The 22,190-nt window shown below is 42.4% G+C and overlaps 2 protein-coding genes across 8 annotated transcripts in view; both read left to right on the top strand.

Annotated features, from left to right (window-relative positions):
• The first annotated feature begins 6,330 nt into the window (after positions 1-6,330).
• Positions 6,331-12,927, top strand: LOC135092677 (carbonyl reductase [NADPH] 1-like). Of its 7 annotated transcripts, none has more exons than XM_063991285.1 (7): positions 6,331-6,496; positions 7,729-7,787; positions 8,705-8,833; positions 9,336-9,467; positions 10,015-10,268; positions 11,150-11,333; positions 12,139-12,927. In XM_063991285.1, the coding sequence occupies exons 2-7, from the start codon at positions 7,764-7,766 to the stop codon at positions 12,280-12,282; spliced, it is 867 nt and encodes a 288-aa protein (XP_063847355.1). In that variant the 5' UTR covers positions 6,331-6,496; positions 7,729-7,763; the 3' UTR covers positions 12,283-12,927. The 7 variants fall into 7 exon arrangements, with proteins under 7 accessions (XP_063847355.1, XP_063847356.1, XP_063847359.1 ...); XM_063991286.1 differs by having other exon boundaries at positions 6,458-6,736; XM_063991289.1 differs by lacking the exon at positions 6,331-6,496 and adding an exon at positions 6,536-6,733.
• Positions 12,928-13,124: 197 nt separating this feature from the next.
• Positions 13,125-22,190, top strand: part of LOC135092671 (extended synaptotagmin-2-like) — a 9,377-nt gene continuing 311 nt past the window's right edge. The window contains exons 1-7 of the mRNA XM_063991279.1: positions 13,125-14,085; positions 14,786-14,827; positions 15,060-15,283; positions 15,781-15,847; positions 16,744-16,877; positions 17,082-17,199; positions 17,482-20,255. Of these exons, the coding sequence (XP_063847349.1) occupies positions 13,804-14,085; positions 14,786-14,827; positions 15,060-15,283; positions 15,781-15,847; positions 16,744-16,877; positions 17,082-17,199; positions 17,482-17,586 (972 nt within the window). The 5' untranslated portion in view covers positions 13,125-13,803 and the 3' untranslated portion in view covers positions 17,587-20,255. The remainder of the gene's footprint in view (positions 14,086-14,785; positions 14,828-15,059; positions 15,284-15,780; positions 15,848-16,743; positions 16,878-17,081; positions 17,200-17,481; positions 20,256-22,190) is intronic.

Genomic DNA, 22,190 nt, shown 5'->3' with positions numbered 1-22,190 from the left:
CTCACACTAAACATCTCACCTACCCCACCTACTTCTTCCCAGAACCCTTTGATTGCCTCCCTGATTCCATCCTTCTCTGTTATAACTACACCCTCCACTTTTAGACTCTCCACACCAACACTGCCTGACATATTCTCACCTCTCATGAACTTGTACCATTCACGGCCACCTTCCATACCTTTCTCCCTTAAAGATTGAATCACGCTCCTTTCACTCTTCACTTTAGCATTCATTATCATTCGTCTCGTCAACCGCTGCTGCTTCACATACGCTGCCCATGCATTCAGATACTCATTCTCTGCCTCATCGCTTTCATGCCTCTTTTTCCTCAGCCATCTACACTGTCTACTCATTCTCTTTCGCTCCTTCCTAGCCGCTCTGATTTCATCATTCCACCATGGTTTACATACATTCTTTCTTCTACCTACTCTCACAAACCCTATCTGGTTCTCAGCAGCACCCCTCACGTCCTCAACCAGTTTCTCATTCAGATGCTCCACGTCATGCACACTTTCATCGTCCCAGCTTCTCTCACTCAGATCAACCTGAAAGTTCTCCCACCCTACATCTCTCAGTCTCCACTTCTTTCTCTTACTTGCCACTTTCACTTCATTCCCACCCTGCATCAAGCACTCCACAACCAGCATGTTGTGATCGGACACAATATCAACCAAACCATCCTCATCTATCCACATGTGCGACACAATTTCACGCATTCTTCCATTCACCAACATGTAGTCAATTGCTGATTCCTGTTCTCTTGCACTCCAAGTCACACGCCCCTCTGCCAAAGTAACGTTCAGATTTTCCAGCTCCAGTTCATCAACAAACTCTCCAAGCATTTCACCATTCCTGTTCACCTGTTCCCCCAGTATTCCCACATGTGCATTCATGTCACCCATAACTAGCACTCTCTCCTCTCCATGCTCTCTCACAACTTTCTTAAGTATGTCATACTTCCTCCTATTTTCCCTCTCTGCTCTTTCACCCATGACAGTCATGTACGCTACCACCAGTACCACCTTCTCTGGTCTGCCACGACCATCCATGCATTCCACTCTTACTGCAAGCACATCCTCACTACTTGTACACTCCCCCACATCAATCTCCTCTACTTTCAGTCCTCTTTCTTTCTTGTAGAGTAGGGCTACGCCTCCTCCCAGTGTTTCCTGTGCCTTACGCCCCTTTCCAATCATAACATACTCGCATCCCTCCATTCGTACATCATCTCTCAGGTGAGTCTCAGTGAGCCCGACTAAGTCGAACCTCCACTCCCTGAGCTCCTTGCATACATCCTCAAACTTGCCCACACCCCATCCTCTCACATTCATACAGCCAATCTTCACGCATTTACTTGCCTGGTTAGTCTCTTTTCTTTCATGTTTGCTGACATCAGTGAGTCCTCCTCGTCATGCGTCGTCCACACAACACACCTGCCTCGCCCTCATCCACTCAGCCAGTCGACGTCCTAGCCTCTCATTCCCGTTGTGGTTGAGGTGGACCCCGTCTCTCCCGAAGAATTTGTCCTGGTCAAGGATCCCATCCATGTCCAGGAAGCTCACGTTGCCCTTCTTCTCTGCCATCCATTCCATCTTGATCTTCATGAGTTCCATGCATATCTTGCGGTTCGTTTCTCTTCTAACCTTCTCATACTGCACTCCTTCCCGTGGGCGCCGCAGGACCCCCACCACAGCCACACACATCTTCTTTTCTTCTGCTGCCCTCACTGCTTCTATCACTTCCTTTACTGTGTCTTCAGCACCTGCCTCTACTAAGTTGTTGCCTCCTCCTTGGACAACTAGCAGGCTTCTCTCTTCCATTTCTTGCACTTCTTCCTTGACTTTCCTCTTGATGTCTTGGATCTTAGCACCTCCCATGCTGGTGCACTCAATTTCCCTTCTCACAAAGTCAGGAGTCTTCCTTACCATGCTGTCTCCAATGACACGTACTGGGGCTTTCTTGACTACCATTCTCTTCTTCCTTGGGCGTCTGTCTGTTCTGGCCACTTCCACCACTTCTTGCTGGTCTTTTCTCTCTTCAGTCTTCGTCGTCTGTGCTTCTGCCTCTTTCATCAGGTTTTCTGTCTGGGTGCTCTGCTCCACTCTCTCTTCTTTTTCTTCATCCTGGTTCCTCCATTCATTGAGGCTCTTGCTCAGGCATTCCCTGCAGAGGAACACCAGAAGCTCGAACCCCAGCGCCTTCATGTTGGCCTCCTTCATGCCCACACAGGCTACATGGAACCAGGCCATGCATCTCTCGCATGCCACAGCCCTTTGCCTGTTCGCCACACTCTCCTCGCATGAACCACACGCGCTCATCACCATTTTCAGGGTATTTCAGCACACAGGCAAGAAATATAAACCACAAAACTCAGAGAAAACTCAGAGAGCAAGGCAAAGCCACTTGTACACACCGCGGAGCAGCCACTGATACCAACGTTTGTTGACAGTCTTGATCTTTATCGGGTCTTTGGAACGGCAACTCTTGTGGGACGAAACAAAGCAGAATAATATCCACCACAGCACAGTAATTCCTACAGCACATCACATTCTCTCCAGGAACTCCTTCACTTCATCTTTTCATTGGTATATCTATAATTTTTCTTATCCCTCTCCTTTCCCAACTGCTGTACAGGGGCAGTAGACACCTGCCGAAACGATAATTACTCCCAGTGAGGTCTAAAGCACTGTTCAGGGGGTGCTGTGAACTTATCATTAAACCCAGCTGTGACCTCACTGAACGTTTCCCTTTGTGTCTCACAACACAAGGGGGCAGTCACAGCCTGCCCTCTAAAGATAACTCTCTTCCTCCACACAAAACTACAAGCACCTAATAACACACACACACACACACACACACACACACACACACACTCACCCTTCACCCCCCTCAACTTTTTCTTCATTAACTTCTGCAACATTCGCGGTCTAAGATCTAATTTTCAATCTGTAGAACACCACCTCTCCTCTTTTAAACCTCATCTTTTTTTCCTCACTGAAACTCAGGTGCCTGAGGCAACTGACAGTAGCCCCTTTTCTGTTCCCTCCTACTTTCTCTATCCTCATTTTCGATCCAAAGCTGGATGCTGCGTTTATGTGCGCAATGACTTAACCTGCTCTCGTGCCCACGCTCTTGAAACTTCCGAGTTTTCCACCATCTGGCTACGACTACAGAGTCACTCTCATACTAAAATTATCTGTGCTGTATTTCTCACCTAACTCCTCTGATTATAAGAAATTCTTTGACTACTTAACTTCCAAAGTGGAGCACATTCTGACTCTTCCCTTTTGCAGAGATCTCCATTCTTGGAGACTTCAATGTTCACCACCAGCTTTGGCTTTCCTCTCCCTTCACTGACCATCCTGGTGAACTAGCCTACAACTTTGCTATCCTCCATGACCTAAAGCAATTGGTGCAACACCCTACTCGTATTCCTGATCGTCTTGGAGATACGCCCAACATTCTTGACCTTTTCCTGACCTCTAATCCTTCTGCTTATGCTGTCACCCTTTCTTCTCCGTTGGGCTCCTCCGATCACAATCTCGTATCTTTATCTTGTCCTATCACTCCAATCCCTCCTCAGGATCCCCCTAAGCGAAGGTGCCTCTGGCGTTTTGCCTCTGCTAGTTGGGGGGACCTGAGGAGGTATTTTGCTGATTTTCCGTGGAATGACTACTGCTTCCGTGTCAGAGATCCGTCTTTGTGTGCTGAGCGCACAACAGAGGTGATAGTGTCTGGCATGGAGGCGTACATTCCTCACTCTTTTTCTCGTCCTAAACCTTCTAAACCTTGGTTTAACACAGCTTGTTCTCGTGCTATACATGATAGAGAGGTGGCCCACAAAAGGTACTTAAGCCTTCCATCACCAGAATCTCATGCACTTTATATTTCTGCCCAGAACCATGCCAAGTTTGTTCTTCGACTAGCCAAAAACTCCTTCATTAACAGAAAATGTCAAAACCTTTCAAGATCTAACTCCCCTCGTGATTTCTGGCATCTAGCCAAAAATATCTCCAATGACTTTGCTTCTTCTTCTTTCCATCCTCTATTTCAACCAGATGGCACCACTGCTATCACATCTATTTCTAAAGCTGAACTCTTCGCTCAAACCTTTGCTAAAAACACTACTTTGGACGATTCTGGGCTTGTTCCTCCTTCTCCTCCACCCTCTGACTACTTCATACCACGTATTAAAATTCTTCGCAATGATGTTTTCCATGCCCTCGCTGGCTTATGGAAGGCTTATGGACCTGATGGGGTCCCTCCTATTGTTCTCCGAAACTGTGCCTCCGTGCTTGCACCTTGCCTAGTCAAACTCTTTCAGCTCTGTCTGTCAACATCTACCTTTCCTTCTTGCTGGAAGTTTGCCTACATTCAACCTGTTCCTAAAAAGGGTGACCGTTCTAATCCCTCAAACTACCGTCCTATTGCTTTAATTTCCTGCCTATCTAAAGTTTTTTAATCTATCCTCAACAGGAAGATTCTTAAACATCTATCACTTCACAACCTTCTATCTGATCGCCAGTATGGGTTCCGTCAAGGCCGTTCTACTGGTGATCTTCTGGCTTTCCATATTGAGTCTTGGTCATCCTCTTTTAGAGATTTTGGTGAAACTTTTGCTGTTGCCTTGGACATATGAAAAGCTTTTGATAGAGTCTGGCACAAAGCTTTGATTTTCAAACTACCCTCCTACGGTTTCTATCCTTCTCTCTGTAACTTCATCTCAAGTTTCCTTTCTGACCGTTCTATTGCTGCTGTGGTAGACGGTCACTGTTGTTCTAAATCTATTAACAGTGGTGTTCCTCAGGGTTCTGTCCTGTCACCCACTCTCTTCTTATTATTCATTAATGATCTTCTAAACCAAACTTCTTGTCCTATCCACTCCTACGCTGATGATACCACCCTGCACTTTTCCACGTCTTTTCATAGGCGTCCAACCCTTCAGGAGGTAAACATATCACGCAGGGAAGCCACAGAACGCTTGACTTCTGATCTTTCTAAAATTTCTGATTGGGACAGAGCAAACTTGGTATTGTTCAATGCCTCAAAAACTCAATTCCTCCATCTATCAACTCGACACAACCTTCCAGACAACTATCCCCTCTTCTTCAATGACACTCAACTGTCCCCCTCCTCTACACTGAACATCCTCGGTCTGTCCTTTACTTATAATTTGAACTGGAAACTTCACATCTCATCTCTAGCTAAAACAGCTTCTATGAAGTTAAGTGTTCTGAGATGTCTCCGCCAGTTTTTCTCACCCCCCCAGCTGCTAACTCTGTACAAGGGCCTTATCCGTCCATGTATGGAGTATGCTTCACATGTCTGGGGGGATTCCACTCATACTGCTCTTCTAGACAGGGTGGAATGAAAAGCTTTTCGTCTCATCAACTCCTCTCCTCTAACTGACTATCTTCAGCCTCTCTCTCACCGCCGCAATGTTGCATATCTAGCTGTCTTCTACCGCTATTTTCATGCTAACTGCTCTTCTGATCTTGCTAACTGCATGCCTCCCCTCCTTCCGCGGCCTCGCTGCACAAGACTTTCTTCTTTCTCTTACCCCTATTCTGTCCACCTCTCTAACGCAAGAGTTAACCAGTATTCTCAATCATTCATCCCTTTCTCTGGTAAACTCTGGAACTCCCTGCCTGCTTCTGTATTTCCACCTTCCTATGACTTGAATTCCTTCAAGAGGGAGGTTTCAAGACACTTATTCATCAATTTTTTACCACTGCTTTGACCCTTTTGTGGGACTGGCATTTCAGTGGGCATTTTTTTTATTGGATTTTTGTTGCCCTTGGCCAGTGTCCTTCCTACATAAAAAAAAAAAAATGTATGGAGTACGTTTCACATGGAGTGGGGTAGGGGGGTCTCCACTCATACCGTTCTTTTAGACAGGGTGGAATCAAAAGATTTTTGTCTTATCAACTTCTTTCCCCTAACTACCTTAAGCTCTCATCACTGCAATGTTGCATCTCTTGCTATCTTGATTCTACCGCTATTTTAGCGCTAACTACTCTTCTGATCTTGTTAATGCCTTCCCTCCTGCGGCCTTGTTGCACAAGACTCTACTCTCTCTCTCACCCCTATGTTGTCCACCTCTCTAATGCAAAAGCTGACCAGCATTCTCAGTCATTCATTCCTTTCCCTGGTAAACTCTGGAACTCCCTACCTGTTTCTGTATTTCCTTAATTCCTAATTCCTAAAACTTGAAATTCTTTCAAGAGGGAGGTTTCAAGATCCTCTAATATTTCATTATACAGTTTGACTTGACTTTGGGAATTGAGACTTAAATGGGCCTTTTTTTCATATTTTTATTGCTTTAGCCAGTGGGCCAGTGGCCCTTTTTCATAACAAGAAGACAGCTCACGGTGACTGAGTCAATATGTTATCAGTGATATCATTGCCACTTAGACAAGCGTGGGAAGAGAGCTCACGTACGCGACTGTGCTAGTGCATTCTCCGTGACTTGTCATAATCAGCGGTAGTGCTTGTAGTGAGTGTGAAGTATTTTAAGTATGGACCATTTTGAAACACTTCTGCGCCGCATCTCCACTACTTCAAAAGACTAGTTGATGTGACACTGGTGTTGAAGGAGGTTTTTATGGATTTAGTGACAAATTAACAATATTTCTAGGCACTACACAATTCCACGAGTGTTTTTTAACATTATCAACTGGAGAAACACTCTTGGAAACCCGGCTGATCATCTCTGTGGCCTTTGAATATATACGTGGTGAGAGGGCAAAGTGTGGGGTGGGTCGTGGGTATTAGATGCTCTTGTGAGTGAATGGTTAACTATTGGTGCTGCTACTACTACTAGTAGTAATAGTAGTAATAACTTTGCAAAAAAATAAATAAAATAAATAAATAAATAAATAAATAAATAAATAAAATGCAGAGTAAACTTCATTTGGGACTCGGGGAGGAGGTCGCCTTCAGCTCCCAAGCCAGCGTTACCTAGGAAGGTTGTATCACAACAATCAATGCCGCGAAAACCGACCGTGAAATCGGATCGATTTTTTGTTGGTGCTGGAATATCACCACTCATTGGTAACGACCGCAACAGGAAGTGACTGTGAAATCGTGTCCTAAGTGGTGGTGCTTGTTGTAAGTGTGTGAGATGTGGGATGGGTTGTGGGTGTCATCTTGCATAATCCTGTCGGTGTTGGATGCTGCGTAAATTTTGTCAGTAGCGGCTCCTTAAGTTTTCTATTGCTACCCCACTCCAGGACAAGCAAGCTTGATTAGGTATTTAAGCAATTAAATACTATGAAATTAGTTTTTTGGAAAATGCTCTTTTACCAGAATAGTATATAGTCATATATTTTTCCCACCAGTCGTGTATATACACTGGAGTTTTCAGTATATTTCATGTGTATAACCTGTAACTGATGGCAAGTGGGTATTAGACGACTTGTTTTGGCATTATTTTGGTAAGCAGGATCGTACCGATACTAAATCTTTGCATGTTTCATCATCATGATACGCCATATTTTGAAAACTAGGGAACATTCTAGTCAAACCTAACCTTACCCTCTTAGACTCCCCTTAAGGACACCAACCTAACTGTATACCTTGATAGTAAGTCCAGGGTGTGTTTGGTCAACCTCGCCCTCATCTGCAAAGAGTACTGGCGCTACTGAATGTTCATTATAGTAAAAGACTGAATAAAGTACGTATTATTGGTAATATTAGTAGTATATTGCTATCATTGTATATTGGCAGGTGTGACAAGGTGAAGGGAGCTGTGACGAGCTGTGATGGCCACTCAGAGGATTGCTGTGGTGAGTTTAGAAATGCTGCTGCTGTGTTTGAACATTAGGGCAGTGCAGTATGTATGTCAGGCACTGATGCTTTAAGGCAATTAGGTAAAGTTAGTTTAGACTTAAATTTGCTTAGAAAAAATTTATTGTTATTTTCTTGATCGGTTAAGTTAGATTTAAATTTGTTTGGATAAGACTATTAAATTAATTTGTTCTTGCTTAGGTTAAGTTAGATTTAATTTTACTCCATTTTATTATGCTAAGTTTACTTTATTATTTTATTTTGCTGGGATTTATTCTAATTTTACTGGGATAAAGTTGTTATTAGGTTAAGTTTATTTAATTTTTGGTTGGTTGTATTAAGTTTGACTGAAGCTTGTCAAGGCAGAGTTATAGTTACTTTTAAGGGTTTAGGTTTTCAGGGTTTATCAGTGTCAAATCAGCACTGTCATCTCACTTCCCAGCATCAAACTGGTATCAAGCATCACATTTTTATAAATTTTTACTCTCTGTAACTCGTCAACTCAAGTCTGCCATCCCAAACCACAGCATCACTCTGGTATCAATATCTAAAATCCTGCTACTTTTTTTTTTTTTTCCTGGACAATCCTCCTTTGGCCATTTTCCTAGAGTGAGGGGTTGGCACCATATATGTCTCCTCCAGTTGTTTCTGTCCCTTGCATCTTACCACTAACTTCTTTTCCTTTTATTGTTTCCCTTGAGTGAGGGGCTGGCACCATATATGAGTCTCCTCCAGTTGTTTTTATCCCTTGCATCTTCCTCTGTGACACCCATCCTTTGCATCTCTAGTGCACTTCCATCCCTCCATCTCACTCTGTCTTCCCTTTGATCTTCTTCCCTCAACTATTTTTCCCTGGCACCTCTTCATTAATTTGTCCCCTCAAAGATAATACTAAAGGTTGTTATTCATGGCACAGGTGACGGGAGGAAACAAGGGCATTGGATTTGCCATTGTTAAGGAACTGTGTGCCAAGTTTGAGGGCCGAGTTTACTTGACAGCCAGGGATGAGGGCCGGGGTGCCACTGCGGTCCAGGAACTGAAGAAGGTGGGCTTTTATTATCCCATCATTATCATTATTATTATTATTATATTAAACATCCTTATTTTCCATTATTTTTGATTACATGAATCTCCTAATTTTTGCAGTGGTTGACAATCTCTTTCATGATTTCATTTTTGTCTTGTCCTCCTCCACACTTCATCTCCAGGTCTGCTTCAGTCTTCCTATTAGTCTCCTAACTTAACCTGTCATTATTTCATTTAACGACTTTATTTTCCCTGATTTTGGACAGCATATGAGTTTCTCAGTTTTTGGAGTGATAGGTGATCTCTTCCTGATCTTCATTTCTGTCATGTTTTCTTCTACACAGTCTCCAGGTCTTCTTCAGTCACCTAACTTATCATAACCTTCCCTGATCATCCTTGTCACTTCCTCCACACATCATCTCCATGTCATCTTCCATCACCGAACTTACCCTAACCTTCCTAAATCATGTCCTCCACACACAAGTGATGATGGTGGTGTTGACATCAGTGATGCATTTCAGCTGGGCCTGTCGCCACACTTTCACCAGCTGGATATTGATAACCAGGACAGCATCAACAAGTTTGCCGCATACATCAAGAATACCTATGGCGGACTTGACGTCTTGGTGAACAATGCAGCCATTGCTTATAAGGTGAGGCTGAGGTACAGCTACAGTACAGGCACAAATACGGGTCATTCTTCACAGCCTCTACATCTTACAGATTTGTTCTTTTCTTTTTTCTTTTTTATGTAAGATGGCTCTGGCTTTGGGCAACAAAATGGCCCACTTAAGGTGCCAGTATAGTCCGAGTATAGAACAGTATAAGAATGGAAGATTGAGGATACTGCTTATTAACTCTTGCATTAGGGAGGTAGACAGAATGGGGATGAGAGAACAAAGAGTCTTGTGCAGTAAGGCTGTGGGAAGAGGGAAGGTAGTTTGTAAGATCAGAAGAGCAGTTAGCATGAAAATAACCGTAGAAGATGGCAAGAGATGCAGCCTTGCAGTGAAGAGACAGAAGCTGAAGACAGTCAGTTAGAGGAGAGGAGTTGATACAAAAATGCTTTTGATTCCACTCTGTTGAAGAGAGCAGTGTGAGTGGAACCCCCTGAGCTTATTCAACTTATGTTTTTGTGCAGTGATTAGGAAATTGATTTTTTCCCTCTCCTTCTCTTGCTCTCCAAAACTCTCCTAACAGCGGGCCGCCACAGAGCCGTTTGGGGAACAGGCTGAGAACACCATCAGGGTGAACTACTTTGGCACCCTGGCAGTGTGTCACGCCCTCTTCCCTCTGCTGCGGCCCCATGCCAGGGTGTGCCATGTGTCCAGCTCCTGCGGCCACCTATCAGAGATCTGTGGGGACGAGCCAGCTGCTGCACAGCTGAGGGCCAAGCTGTCTGCTGACACACTCACTGAGGACCAGCTGGCTGATCTCATGAACCAATTTGTGGAGTGAGTAGTGAGTGCTTGATGGTGGTGGTACCTCTCACTGCTTGCTTTCTCTCTCTCTCTCTCTCTCTCTCTCTCTCTCTCTCTCTCTCTCTCTCTCTCTCTCTCTCTCTCTCTCTCTCTCTCTCTCTCTCTCTCTCTCTCTCTCTCTCTCTCTCTCTCTCTCTCTCTCTCTCTCTCTCTCTCTCTCTCTCTCTCTCTCTCTCTCTCTCTCTCTCTCTCTCTCTCTCTCTCTCTCTCTCTCTCTCTCTCTCTCTCTCTCTCTCTCTCTCTCTCTCTCAAGAACAGTGGTTTTCAGACTATTTAGTATGATGGTACACTAAGAAACGACTAATAATTTTGCGGCACACCTGTCCTTTTATATATATATATATATATATATATATATATATATATATATATATATATATATATATATATATATATATATATATATATATATATATAATTAGTCATCCTTGATAAATATAAATCACAGTTTACAATAGTATATATATTATGTACACAAATCAAAATCATACCCAAATTTTTGTGGCACACCAAGGAGATAATGACGGCACACTAGTGTGCCGAAGTACATAATTTGAGAATCACTGCTCTAGAAATATAGACATCTGGAACAGACTAGAAGAGGTGATAGAATCAAGGAGTGTGTATCAACTAACAAAAGACTGAATGAAAAATATAAATATAGATATCTGGAATTCATCCTTACCTCTAATTCCCCCCCTCTCACTTACCCTATCTGTGTGTTCACTCCCTCACTTACTCCCCTCTGTACCTGCACCCTCACTCCCTCACTCACCCCTACACACTCACTCCCTCACACCCTCACCTACTCCCTCACTACTTCAGCTTGCTCACTCACCCATTTACCCCCTTAGAGCAGCCAAGGATGGCACATTTCGCCAGAAGGGTTGGCCAGGTAGCACATATGTGGTCAGCAAGGTCGGGGTGTCAGCACTGACTCGTATTCAGCACCGTGCCTTCCTCAGCGACCCGAGAGAGGATTTGGTGATCAACAACTGCCACCCAGGATACGTTGATACCGACATGACCTCACACAAGGTGGGTTGTCATGCCAGGTTGAGTACTAGGCTTTATTTTTTGTTGAATTTGTTGGGTGTATAAATCTACAGCCTTGTTATATATATCCCTTAGGACATTCCAGTATCTCCATCAGATCCCCTCCTGTAAGTGAATAGTCAGATAGGTTAGGACTGACACTGTAGCATAGTATAATGATTGTGTGTGACAGAAGTGAATAGAAAATAATTGTGTGTGAGGAATGACACAACCCTGCAACTTCTGAGGGAGGCACCACACATCAATGGTCTAGAGTGCTTGCTGTGAAGGAGCCTTGTTCCAGACCAAACCATCCAAGTGATGTGGCTGATTCTCTTGAAGTGAGGGCAGGAGTATGTTTCTCTTATGTTGGGGGCTTAGGAGCTGAGAGTGGTGTGAATGAGTATGAATGTGAGTTGTGTGCCTTGTCTTGGTAACCCTCTTTTTAGAAGGACAGCCTTGGTATATGTACTATTGGGAAAACTCCAACCTGCTATAAACCTGAGGGATAAAAATGCAAAACAGTGGATAGGTGTGTGTGTCACTTGTGTTTTACCCGAGGGTTAACACTTTTCTTTGCTGTCAAAATAGTTCAACAGTTTTCTTTTCTTTTTTTCATGCATTTCTTATACCAGGGTAGATTTTTCCTAATAGTATGTATGTAGGTTTGAAAATAATGATCATATATTCCCAAAATAGTCCACCAGTTTTCTGTTCTTTATATGCATTTTTTAGACTATCATAGAGTTTATAATGATTGACGTTATCATGATGTTACCACTTGTAATGCTGCCGTGTCTCCTCACAGGGCCCCATGAGCATTGAGCAGGGAGCAGTGTGCCCTGCCTACCTGGCCCTGCTGCCCCCCAACATCTCAGAGCCCAGGGGAGCCTATCTGTGGCATGACAAGTCTGTGGTGGACTGGACTAACAAGAAGCCTGCCCCTGTGTGATGCTGCCACACACACACACACACACACACACACATTAAATAAATAAATGAATAAACACATAAAAGATACACAATTATACATAATTCAAAACAGAACATATCAAAATTCACCAGGTCCTGTATAATTGGAAATAGGTAAATACACACCAATACTGGCCTGTAATGCTCAGGATTAAATTAGCACTGAGTCATTAGGGAAGTGTAAAAGAAGATTAAACAAATTCATGGATGAGGATGGCAGTTGGAAATAAGTAGGTGTTTCATGCTGGGACTGCCATGTGCCTGATGACTTCTTGCAGCTTCCTTTATGCTCTTGTTCTTATGTTCTTATGAAGCCGTGGTGTCTATAAAAGCTGTGCAGACCCATAAGGAGATAGAGATGTTAAAAGAAGTAATGATGATGACAATGTTGATAATATGATAATGTCACAATTCAGGAGCTTCACTTCAGCTTCAGCTAAGGGAGAGGAGAGCAACAAACAGAACATGTCACTCTGTATTTTTTATTGTGATTTTGTTCACAAGAGTAAACACATTGTGGCCTTGTTAATGTGTACTCAGTAATATGTGAAGACAACTTTTTATGTTAATCACCATGGCAGCTCACAGCAACATAATTTGTTATGAATAAATACACTGCATCTGATTTCTTTCTTTATTTCATGTAAGAGGGACACTGGCCTAGAGCAACAAAACAGAAGAAAAAAAAAGCCTGAGATCGAAATGTATAACTATAATATATATATATATATATATATATATATATATATATATATATATATATATATATATATATATATATATATATATATATATATATATTCACAATTACATTAGTGGTGTGCACTAGCTGCGGTGTCTCAGCCACTCATTATTCACATCCCTCTTCAACCCCTGGAGGTGTATGACGTGAAGGAGGGGTGTAGTATGCACCAGTTATCGAGCCGGACTAAGTGGGGCGGTGGGCAGGAGGACCAGGCGAGTAGCGCGTACTCCACTGACGGAAACCAGAGTTGACGGAAAGTGTGCTAATGGCGCCGTCACATCAGGACGGCGCCATTAGCATTAGTAGTAATGGGTAGTGGGTACAGTGACGGCGCCTGTACCCACTACCCCTTACTACTACTACCACTTTAAGTTGTAGTCTACAACTAAAAACTCTGCATTCCTGCTTGTATTATAGTGGTATTGTAAAACCGCACTTATCTACATTACAAACAACAGATAAGTTGAATCTTATCTAGCTTTGCAGGTGCATGAGTAACTGTATCAGTCCGTCCGTTACGTGTGTGTCGGGGAAACGGCTTCAACTAATAGAATAGGTTCATAGGTTATGAAAGAAACTTGAAACTGAAAACTGTGCCATAGAGAGAATATTTAAGTGATACACTATTCTTATGAAACCACTATTAGTGTCCTGAAATATTTGTGTGAGGTCCACTGTGTCCCCTGCCACAGAACACTCCCTGCCTGTGCACTGGAAGGAGGCAAGGCAGTGTGTGTTCATTTCATTGCCTGGAAAATGGCACATTTGTCCCAAATATTAACCGTAAGAGGCTTCTATCAATTTCTGAAGGGAATCTGTATGTGGCTGAATACTTTTCCTTATTTTGACATCTGCCTTTTCCGGAATTACTTCTTGGTGTGCTTGGGTGTGCACTGTGTGGCGAGTGCTGGCCTGGGCTGGCTGGCCGCTGCTGTGTTCTGCAAAGTGCTGCACGACACGTGGAGAAGCAGGAACAAGGCTGCAGGAACACCGGAGGCTGACGAGAGAGAGCCAGCGCGTGAATCAGTGCGGAGATTAGTAGGTGGTGGTTGTTACTGTTATGATTTTATTATGTATTTTGTTGTTGTTGTTGTTGTTGTTGTTGTTGTTGTTGTTACTATCAATGTTATTATTATTTTTATTAGTAATATTGTCATTGTCATGGCGCACGTAGTGTACACAAGAAAACTTCTTCCATAGAAACGCAGATACCTGTAATAAACTAGAGAAAGAGGCAAGGAGTGGTTAGGTTACATCAATTGATGGAAACACTGTCTGACCATGTTATCTTCAGCGTTTAGGCGTGGTCTTTTCCAGGGATTTCCCAGCCTGGGAATTGTGTTGGGTAAATTATTGGATTAGAGCCTAAGTGTCATTGATAACCTCTCTCTCTCTCTCTCTCTCTCTCTCTCTCTCTCTCTCTCGCTCTCTCTCTCTCTCTCTCTCTCTCTCTCTCTCTGGCAGTGTGACCTGAGTCATTCAAAGAGAAGTGACAACGCCGGGAGGAAACGCTGCCAAGTATTGCGGTGTTTGCAAAAATCAATGCAGTTATCGCTAAAAAAAAATAAATAAATAGATAAACATATACTACATTAACTTAAATACTACAACTCCATCTAATTTTGAAATAATAAGTACCTGACATGAAAAATGGACACACACACACACACACACACACACACACACACACACTATGACTTAATTTATTCGGTATTTTTTATATCCTTTCTCTTTTCAGAAGTCATCCTTCGATGGAGAAACAGCAGAATGGTTAAACAAGGTAATTAATTATTAATCTCTCTCTCTCTCTCTCTCTCTCTCTCTCTCTCTCTCTCTCTCTCTCTCTCTCTCTCTCTCTCTCTCTCTCTCTCTCTCTCTCTCTCTCCAATACCATATTACTCGTCCTCATATCAAAATCAGGCTCCCGTTCCACACTAAACTCACCCACTTCCGTAACTTACTTACTCACTGCCTCCAGTCACACCTTCCTCTCACTTGTTTCTCCCTCGTAGATCATCCGCCAGCTGTGGCCTGGTGCAGGTCAGTACATCTATGACCTGCTCAAGTTTTCTGTGGAGAAGCTCATCCAGGCTAACCTCAAGAAAGAGAACATCATTAAGCATGTCTTCTGCTTCGAGGACATCAGCCTGGGGGACACTCCCTTCACACTGAGTGACATCAAGGTCCTCAGTCAGACTGCAGAGAATAATGAGATTGTGATGGATATGAACTTTGTGTGAGTATTGTGTGTGTTTAAAAATTATCCCTTTCACTGTCATGGACGACTTGTGTTTCCTTTCAGAGCACTGTAAAAAAAAGTGGTTTGCATGAACACTCACACGAAAAGGAGGGAATATGTGGTTGATTATTTATTTATTTTATTTTTTTTGGGGGGGTGGGGTGTGGGTGAGAGAGTGGGTCTATAAAACTATTTAAGGGGACTATAATACAAAAGTGTTTATGAAGTTGTAGATACTTACAGTGGAACCTTGGTTCACGAACAATCTTTTCGAACAAAAAAAAAAAACGTCTAGAGTGACGAAAAGTTTCTTGGGTGACGAGCACGCCAAGCCAGCAATAATGTGGGGCGCCAAGATAAGAATTTTAACCAGTTGCATTCAGCTTTTGGAATGCTTCTTGTATTTTCATATTAGGTCAGTTAATGTTGTATCTTATTACTATAATCAGTCAAGGTCAGGCTGCCTCGCTTCACACCCCGCTGATCTCCAACAGGTACGCTGGTGATTGCAGGATTGAAATCAACATGAACAGAAAGCACCTGATTCTGGATTGTCTTCAGGTAATCACCAACTACTTTTTGTATACAGTGTTACTCTTGAATGCAAAATGAGTTTTATTTATTATTATTATTATTTTATTTTATTATTATTTATTTTTTTAAGAGGGCCTCTGACCAACGAACACCAAAAAAAAGCTGTAAAAAAAAAAAAAGACCACTAAAGCTGCTATACAGCTAAAAATGATTATCCAAAATCATGACAAGTGTCTCGGAACTTCCCTCTTGAAACTGTTTAAATAATGGGTAGGAGGACATACAGAGGCAGTCATGGAGTTCCAGAGTTTGTCAGTGTGTGTGGCATGATCACTTGCTCCACCTGCCGTGTGGTGATAACACCGTCACCGTGCCTCACCCAGGTCTGTAGAACTGCAGCTTGAAGAACTATATTATTACTAAAATACAGGTCTTCGAGTCAGTACAGACGCCACCTGACTTATGAATGACTTAGGTTCCGGGCGTAAGTCATAATGTTCGTAAGTCGTTATTTTGTTAAAAGAAAGCCATATACAGGGCTAAACTCGAGCATCGCGAAACTCGGGTAATTGAAAACAATGAAAACGCTTTTTTAAGATGGCCACACAGCCTAACACTGTGGGAGTGTGTGTTCTTATGACACAGCAGTGCTGCCACTACACTAGTGTATGTTTTGTTCTCACACTCGGCGAGACGCAGCGGTGCGGCTGCCACACTGATGTTTTTTGTCCTCACATTCGGCGTGACGCAGCAGTGCAGCCGTCACATGAGTACGTGTTTTGTCCTCACATTTGATGACACAGCAGTGCTGGCACCACACAAGTGTATGTTTTGTTTTCACATTCGGCGTGACAACAACGGTGTGGCCACGCCACATTTAGAATTGTGTGAGTGTGTTATTTACTTCACTGTGTCTGTTGCAGATTGAAGGCAAGGTGCAAGTGGTGATGAAGCCTCTAATGGGACGAATTCCCCTGATTGGAGGACTGCAGGTCTTCTTCCTCCGTGAGCCAGATGTCAGATTCACCCTCCATCCATGGGAGCCAGTGTACAAAAGGTAATTGTGTGTGTGTGTGTGTGTGTGTGTGGGTGGGTGGGTGCTTGGCATGTGTTTCTTGGTGTTAGTTGATGGAAGTGTGTTCTTGTCTGATTCTTTGAGTTAATGTATAATACACTAACCTAAAAAAAAAAAAAAAAAAAAAAACAGACACGAACACACCTCTACCCTTTCACTCACTGACACGCTCCACTCTTTACACAGAAACTTGTGCCGTCAGGTTAAGAAGATGATCGCTGACCAGATGGTGGCACCCAACTGCTGGCCCATACAGCTGGTGGAGGAGATCACTATTGAGGAGCTGAAGGATATTTCTCCAGCTGTGAGTATTGAGGTGATACGGGTGTGTTACGGCCTTGTACTCTTATTCTCCTTCATCTTTTATCATTTCCTTACCCTAAGTTCTCTCTTTTCTTCGTTACAAATTGCGTTTCTCCCTCTATACAATACTCCCCTTCCTTTTTTGTTTAGCTCGCTGTTTAGGCATAGCACAGCTGGCCACACACATCCACAGCAAGGCCAGACAGCATACACTGGTTTATCTCTGCCAGGTCTGCCCCTTCATAAAGAGACCACTTATTTAAATCAAATCTTCTGTTTCCAGGCCCAGTTGATGCAACAGCAAAGTGACGGTGGTGGTGGAAGGCAAAGGGTGATTGGTGAGGGGAACCTGGTGCTTCCCTCAGCCTTTCCTTGCACCACACAGTAACTCTTCATTACCACATTCACCACCTCCCTTCCCTTCACTGACTGTTTTCATCTCTCACTCACTGCCACTGCTGTCTTTTCACTTTACTGTAGCAATGCATTTCACTGCATATCCTTGTCTCCTCGTCCTGTTAAATATGCTACTGTGTTCTCCTGACGCTGTATTTCCTTGCTGATGTAAATCTACATCTGTCTTCTCTTTTTGCCACGCATTTATACAGCACAGCCATGTTTCCTCTTTTCTGTTTTTCTTCCACCATGAATAACTATAGCTTCTCTAGCCTTTCCTCACATCTTGTATGTAATGAAGGGAGTGGTGCAAACTGATTGTGTTATAGAAGTGGCATAAGAATGCGACAGTTCCTTAGAAGAGGGAGGAGACACGCCGGAATGGGTAAAGCCCTATGCACAGTCACCATAATCGCCACGACAGCGCTACCAGAAGAAAGTTTTGGCCTTTTCGTGGCATTTCATTGCGTGTTGCGTCAGTCACGACAGCGGAACGACGCCATTACGAGGGCGCTACACTTGCGTCACGATAGTGTACGACGTCACGATTAGCATAATTTTTTAGTTTTAACGGTAATATTTCAGTCACGACAACAGTACGATGATAAATACAGTCATGACAGAGTCACGTTGGTGACACAACGTCGTCACAAGCGCCGCCCACAGGCCTCCCTGGACGACTGCGTGGACGTAAGCAAGATGGGTGGAATCACCTAAACGTAGTAGTACGTGGAGCTTAAAAGTTTTAGTGCAGTTTTAAAATCAAAGATCTGATGATTACGTAGGAGTAGAAATGATTGTAAGATACTTAATTTCGTAATATTAATTACGTGAATCAATGCGATGTGTTTTCTTAATAAATGTTAATTACAATTATTGAGTATTAACTGTATATGTGAAACTGACATCATATATATGTGTTTCATGCAGGAAGATTACATTAATTATTGAATAGTGACCGTCTTTGAAGGCATACTAAGAGGCATCATGTACTGTTAGGTACATCATGTCCTGTAAGGTGCTTCGCGAGCAAGGTTTTTTTTTTATTTATTTTTTCTTATTTATTTATTTATTTTTTTTTTTTTAAGAAATGTAAATAGTATTGACATTTTTTTTTAATTAACTGAGTATAGGCAAGTCCAGTAGCCTAACAACAGACTACCAATCTGTGCAGCATCTCAGTCACGCCACAAGTAAGCCAATGCTTGATAAATAAGGACTAGATAAATAGTAAACAGAGTGGAATCAAAAACCTTTCTTCTCATCAACGCCTCTCCTCTGAGTGTCTTCAGCCTCTCACTCTCGCTGCAAAGTTGCATCTTTCTCTATCTTCTACTGGCACTTCCATGCTAACTGCCTTCTGATCTTTGTAAATGCACGTCTTCCCTCTTCCCGCGGCTTCGCTGCACAAGGCCTACTGTTTTCACTCCTATTCTGTCCACCTTGCAAGAGTTACAGAGTTTACTAGTTAACTGGAACTCCTTATCTGTTTTTGTATTTTTTTTCCAACCTATGACTTAACTGTATCAAAAGGGAGGTTTCAAGACACTTCTCTATTTTTATCTCAGCAAATCACTATGCTGAAATCAGCTTTCACATGAACTATGCCGCGTCCGTGTCTTTAAGAGAGATTTTTTCATTGTTTTAACGTTTTTTTTTAATCTGTTTTACTTGACGGTCTGAAGATGTGATTGTGTTTTCCCGAAACCTAACCAAAAAAATAAAGATATGCTGCCAGTATTGTGCGTCTACACTTTCCTCTGCAACGTAAGATTCCGTGCGAGTAAGCCTTTCACACACACACACACACACACACACACACACACACACATCCTTCTATCCTTTGCAGTTTTATCGCAAGTCCACCTTTCCATCTCACTCTGTTTTCCCCTTGATCTTCCTTGCCGTGTCTGTGGCGTTGTCGGTCAGTCCTCGAAGCCTAGATCTGCCCTCTGTGCCGGTATTATTTGGTTTGGAGTCTTTTATTGCGGATTGCCTTGACGTAGTGTGTTCACGTACTCCTGTCTCTCTTCCTCTTGCTCTTCTTCCTTCTAACTTTCCTGTAATATAGAGATTTTATATTTTTCTTCTCCTTAGCACATGTCTCAGAAAACGTAGTTGTCTCTCCCACATGTGTTATTTATTTTTATGACTTTTTGTTGCTTTAGACCAGAGCCCCTCTTACATAAAAATAGGCACTTCTCAGATTTTGGATAATCCTTTCCTGATTATGGTCTCTGGGGACTGCCATCTTCAGTGGACTCTTTTTTTTTTTTTTTTTTCTTTTCATGCCTTATGTTTCCCTAGGCCCCTCTTGAAAAAAAAAAAAAGCTAGTGAGTGAGAGCATAAGTGAGTGGGAGGGGAGTTACCATGCTCACGTGACAGGCTTGGTGACACGGAGCACAGTGGGTTGGCCTCCTCTTGCCCCGAGAAGTCAGTTAGCAGCAAGGGAGTGGCCCCTGTTCTTATGGCTTCACTCCTCCTCCCCCTCCATCACTCTCTTCCCTAGCTTTAACACAGCCGTCACCGCCGCTAATGCAGCAGCCACAGTTTGTCTGCACCTGTGTACCGCCAAGCACCTGCACCGTGACAGGAGTGCTACCTATACCGCAGCCACGGGCGATCCGAGCGAGGCCCCGCTGGCACTGAGATTAGCGAAGGTGCAAGATACAAACATTACTGGAATACTTAGGTCTTGGGTCTGTCCAGGAAGTGAAGGAGGAAGTGAGCGGCTAATACCTGTGCTGGAATCTCGGCTTGTACTCTCAAATTCTTGTGTCCTATCACTATAACTTTTAAAAGTGTCCTATGGCGAGTATTTTTAACAGGATCTTATTACGAGGACTCTTAATAGTAGATGTTTTGGAGTTTTCAAGAGTGTTTTCATCTAAATCTCGAGTTTGAATATTCTCAAAATTTTCAGCGTCTTATAAAAAAACTTTTAAGATTGTGGATGTTATTGGGGTTTTCAAGAGTGTTTTTATCTAAATCTTGTCTCATATTCTCAAATTCTTCAGTGTCCTATCGCGAATACTTTTGAAAGGCTATAATGAATGTTGATGGGGTTTTCAAGAGTGTTTTCATCTAAAGCTTGTGCTAGAACGTTGATTCGTATTCTCAAACTCTTCAGCGTCCTATCACGAGAACTTTCAACAGGGCCTTATCACAAGGAATTTGAACGGCCTCTAATAAAACATGAAAAATTCGACAAGTTCTAGTCTAGTGGAAGTTGTTACGGTTTTGGTTCAAGAGTGTTTTCATGATTGCAATGATAGTTTTATAGTGATTATACATCAAGTTGTTATGATTTTCTAGGGGGCGTTAAAAAACAGAAGTGCCTAAGTGATATCAACGGCTCTGGTCAGACATCTAGATTAGTTTGTGCATTTCTAGTCCCCATATTACAGGAAGAACGATCTTTTAGAGTCAGTACAAAGAAGAATGAATAAAGAGATACAAGGGATGTGAAATATGCCTTACGAAGGGAGACTGAAACTTTTGAATTTACATTCCTTAGGCGTAAACTAAGAGGGGATCTGACAGAGGTCTTTAAATAGTATAGGAGACGTAAGAAGGGGACGAACAAAATCCTCAGTGTCAGTAATCAGAATAAGACAATAAATAATGGGTTCGAATTTGATAAAGTTGGATAAAAAAAAAAAAAAAAGAGACAGAAAGAAACCGGTGCCTAGATAGAGTGGTTAATGAATGGAATGAACTCATAAATCATACTGTTAGTGCCGAGTCATTAGAGAGTTTTTAAAAGAAGATTATATGAATTATACATAAGGGTGACAGGTGGAAATAGGAAGGCATATTTCATACAGGGATTGCCATGTGTAGGCCTGACGATTTTTTTTCAGCTTCACTTATTTTCTCATGTTTTTATGACTATAGTAATAGTTTAACAAGGATTCCGCATGACATTACTGGGATTCAAGATTGCTTTCATGATTGTCGTGACAGTTTAAAGTATTCTACATCATCAATGGAAAAACACTCTTGAAAACCTAACCCATCATCTCTGCAGGCTTTGAAAACAGTCCTGATGAGAGAACAAAGCGTTTCAGAATAATACGTGCTCCTGTGTTTTGCGAAGTACAGATCAGTGGATTGTGGTGTCTGCATCTGGGCGTGTTTCTAAAGCAAGTGAAAGGAAAGAGACAAAGAAACGGTGGAATTATCTACTGTGTCCTCTTCATTGTATCTGGGAGCGAAAAAAAGACGAAAAAGAGGGTGGAATTAACTAGTGTGTTCCCTATATTATTTCTGGGCGTGTTTTTTTTAAAGCACAGGGGCGAAAAAAAAAAGAGACGAAAAAACGGTGGAATTATCTAGTGTGTCCCCTACATTATAGCTGTGCGTGTTTCTGAAGCTGGGGAAAAGAAAAGACAAATAAAGGGTGGGGATTATCTAGTGTGTCCCTTCCATTGACAATCTGCAAGTAACATTCACACCACTAGTTTGTGAAGAAGTGTTGCTTTTGTCGGTAAACGAGAAAAACTATATCCTTGGTTTGTGTTACTTTGTCGGATGAAACTGTCATATTATTATTATTATTATTATTATTATTATTATTATTATTATTATTATTA

This window comes from Scylla paramamosain, chromosome 40, assembly GCF_035594125.1.
Source record: "Scylla paramamosain isolate STU-SP2022 chromosome 40, ASM3559412v1, whole genome shotgun sequence".
NCBI lineage: Eukaryota > Metazoa > Arthropoda > Malacostraca > Decapoda > Portunidae > Scylla > Scylla paramamosain.
Note: the sequence above shows the minus strand (reverse complement) of the source record. Positions and strands in the feature narration are given on the sequence as shown.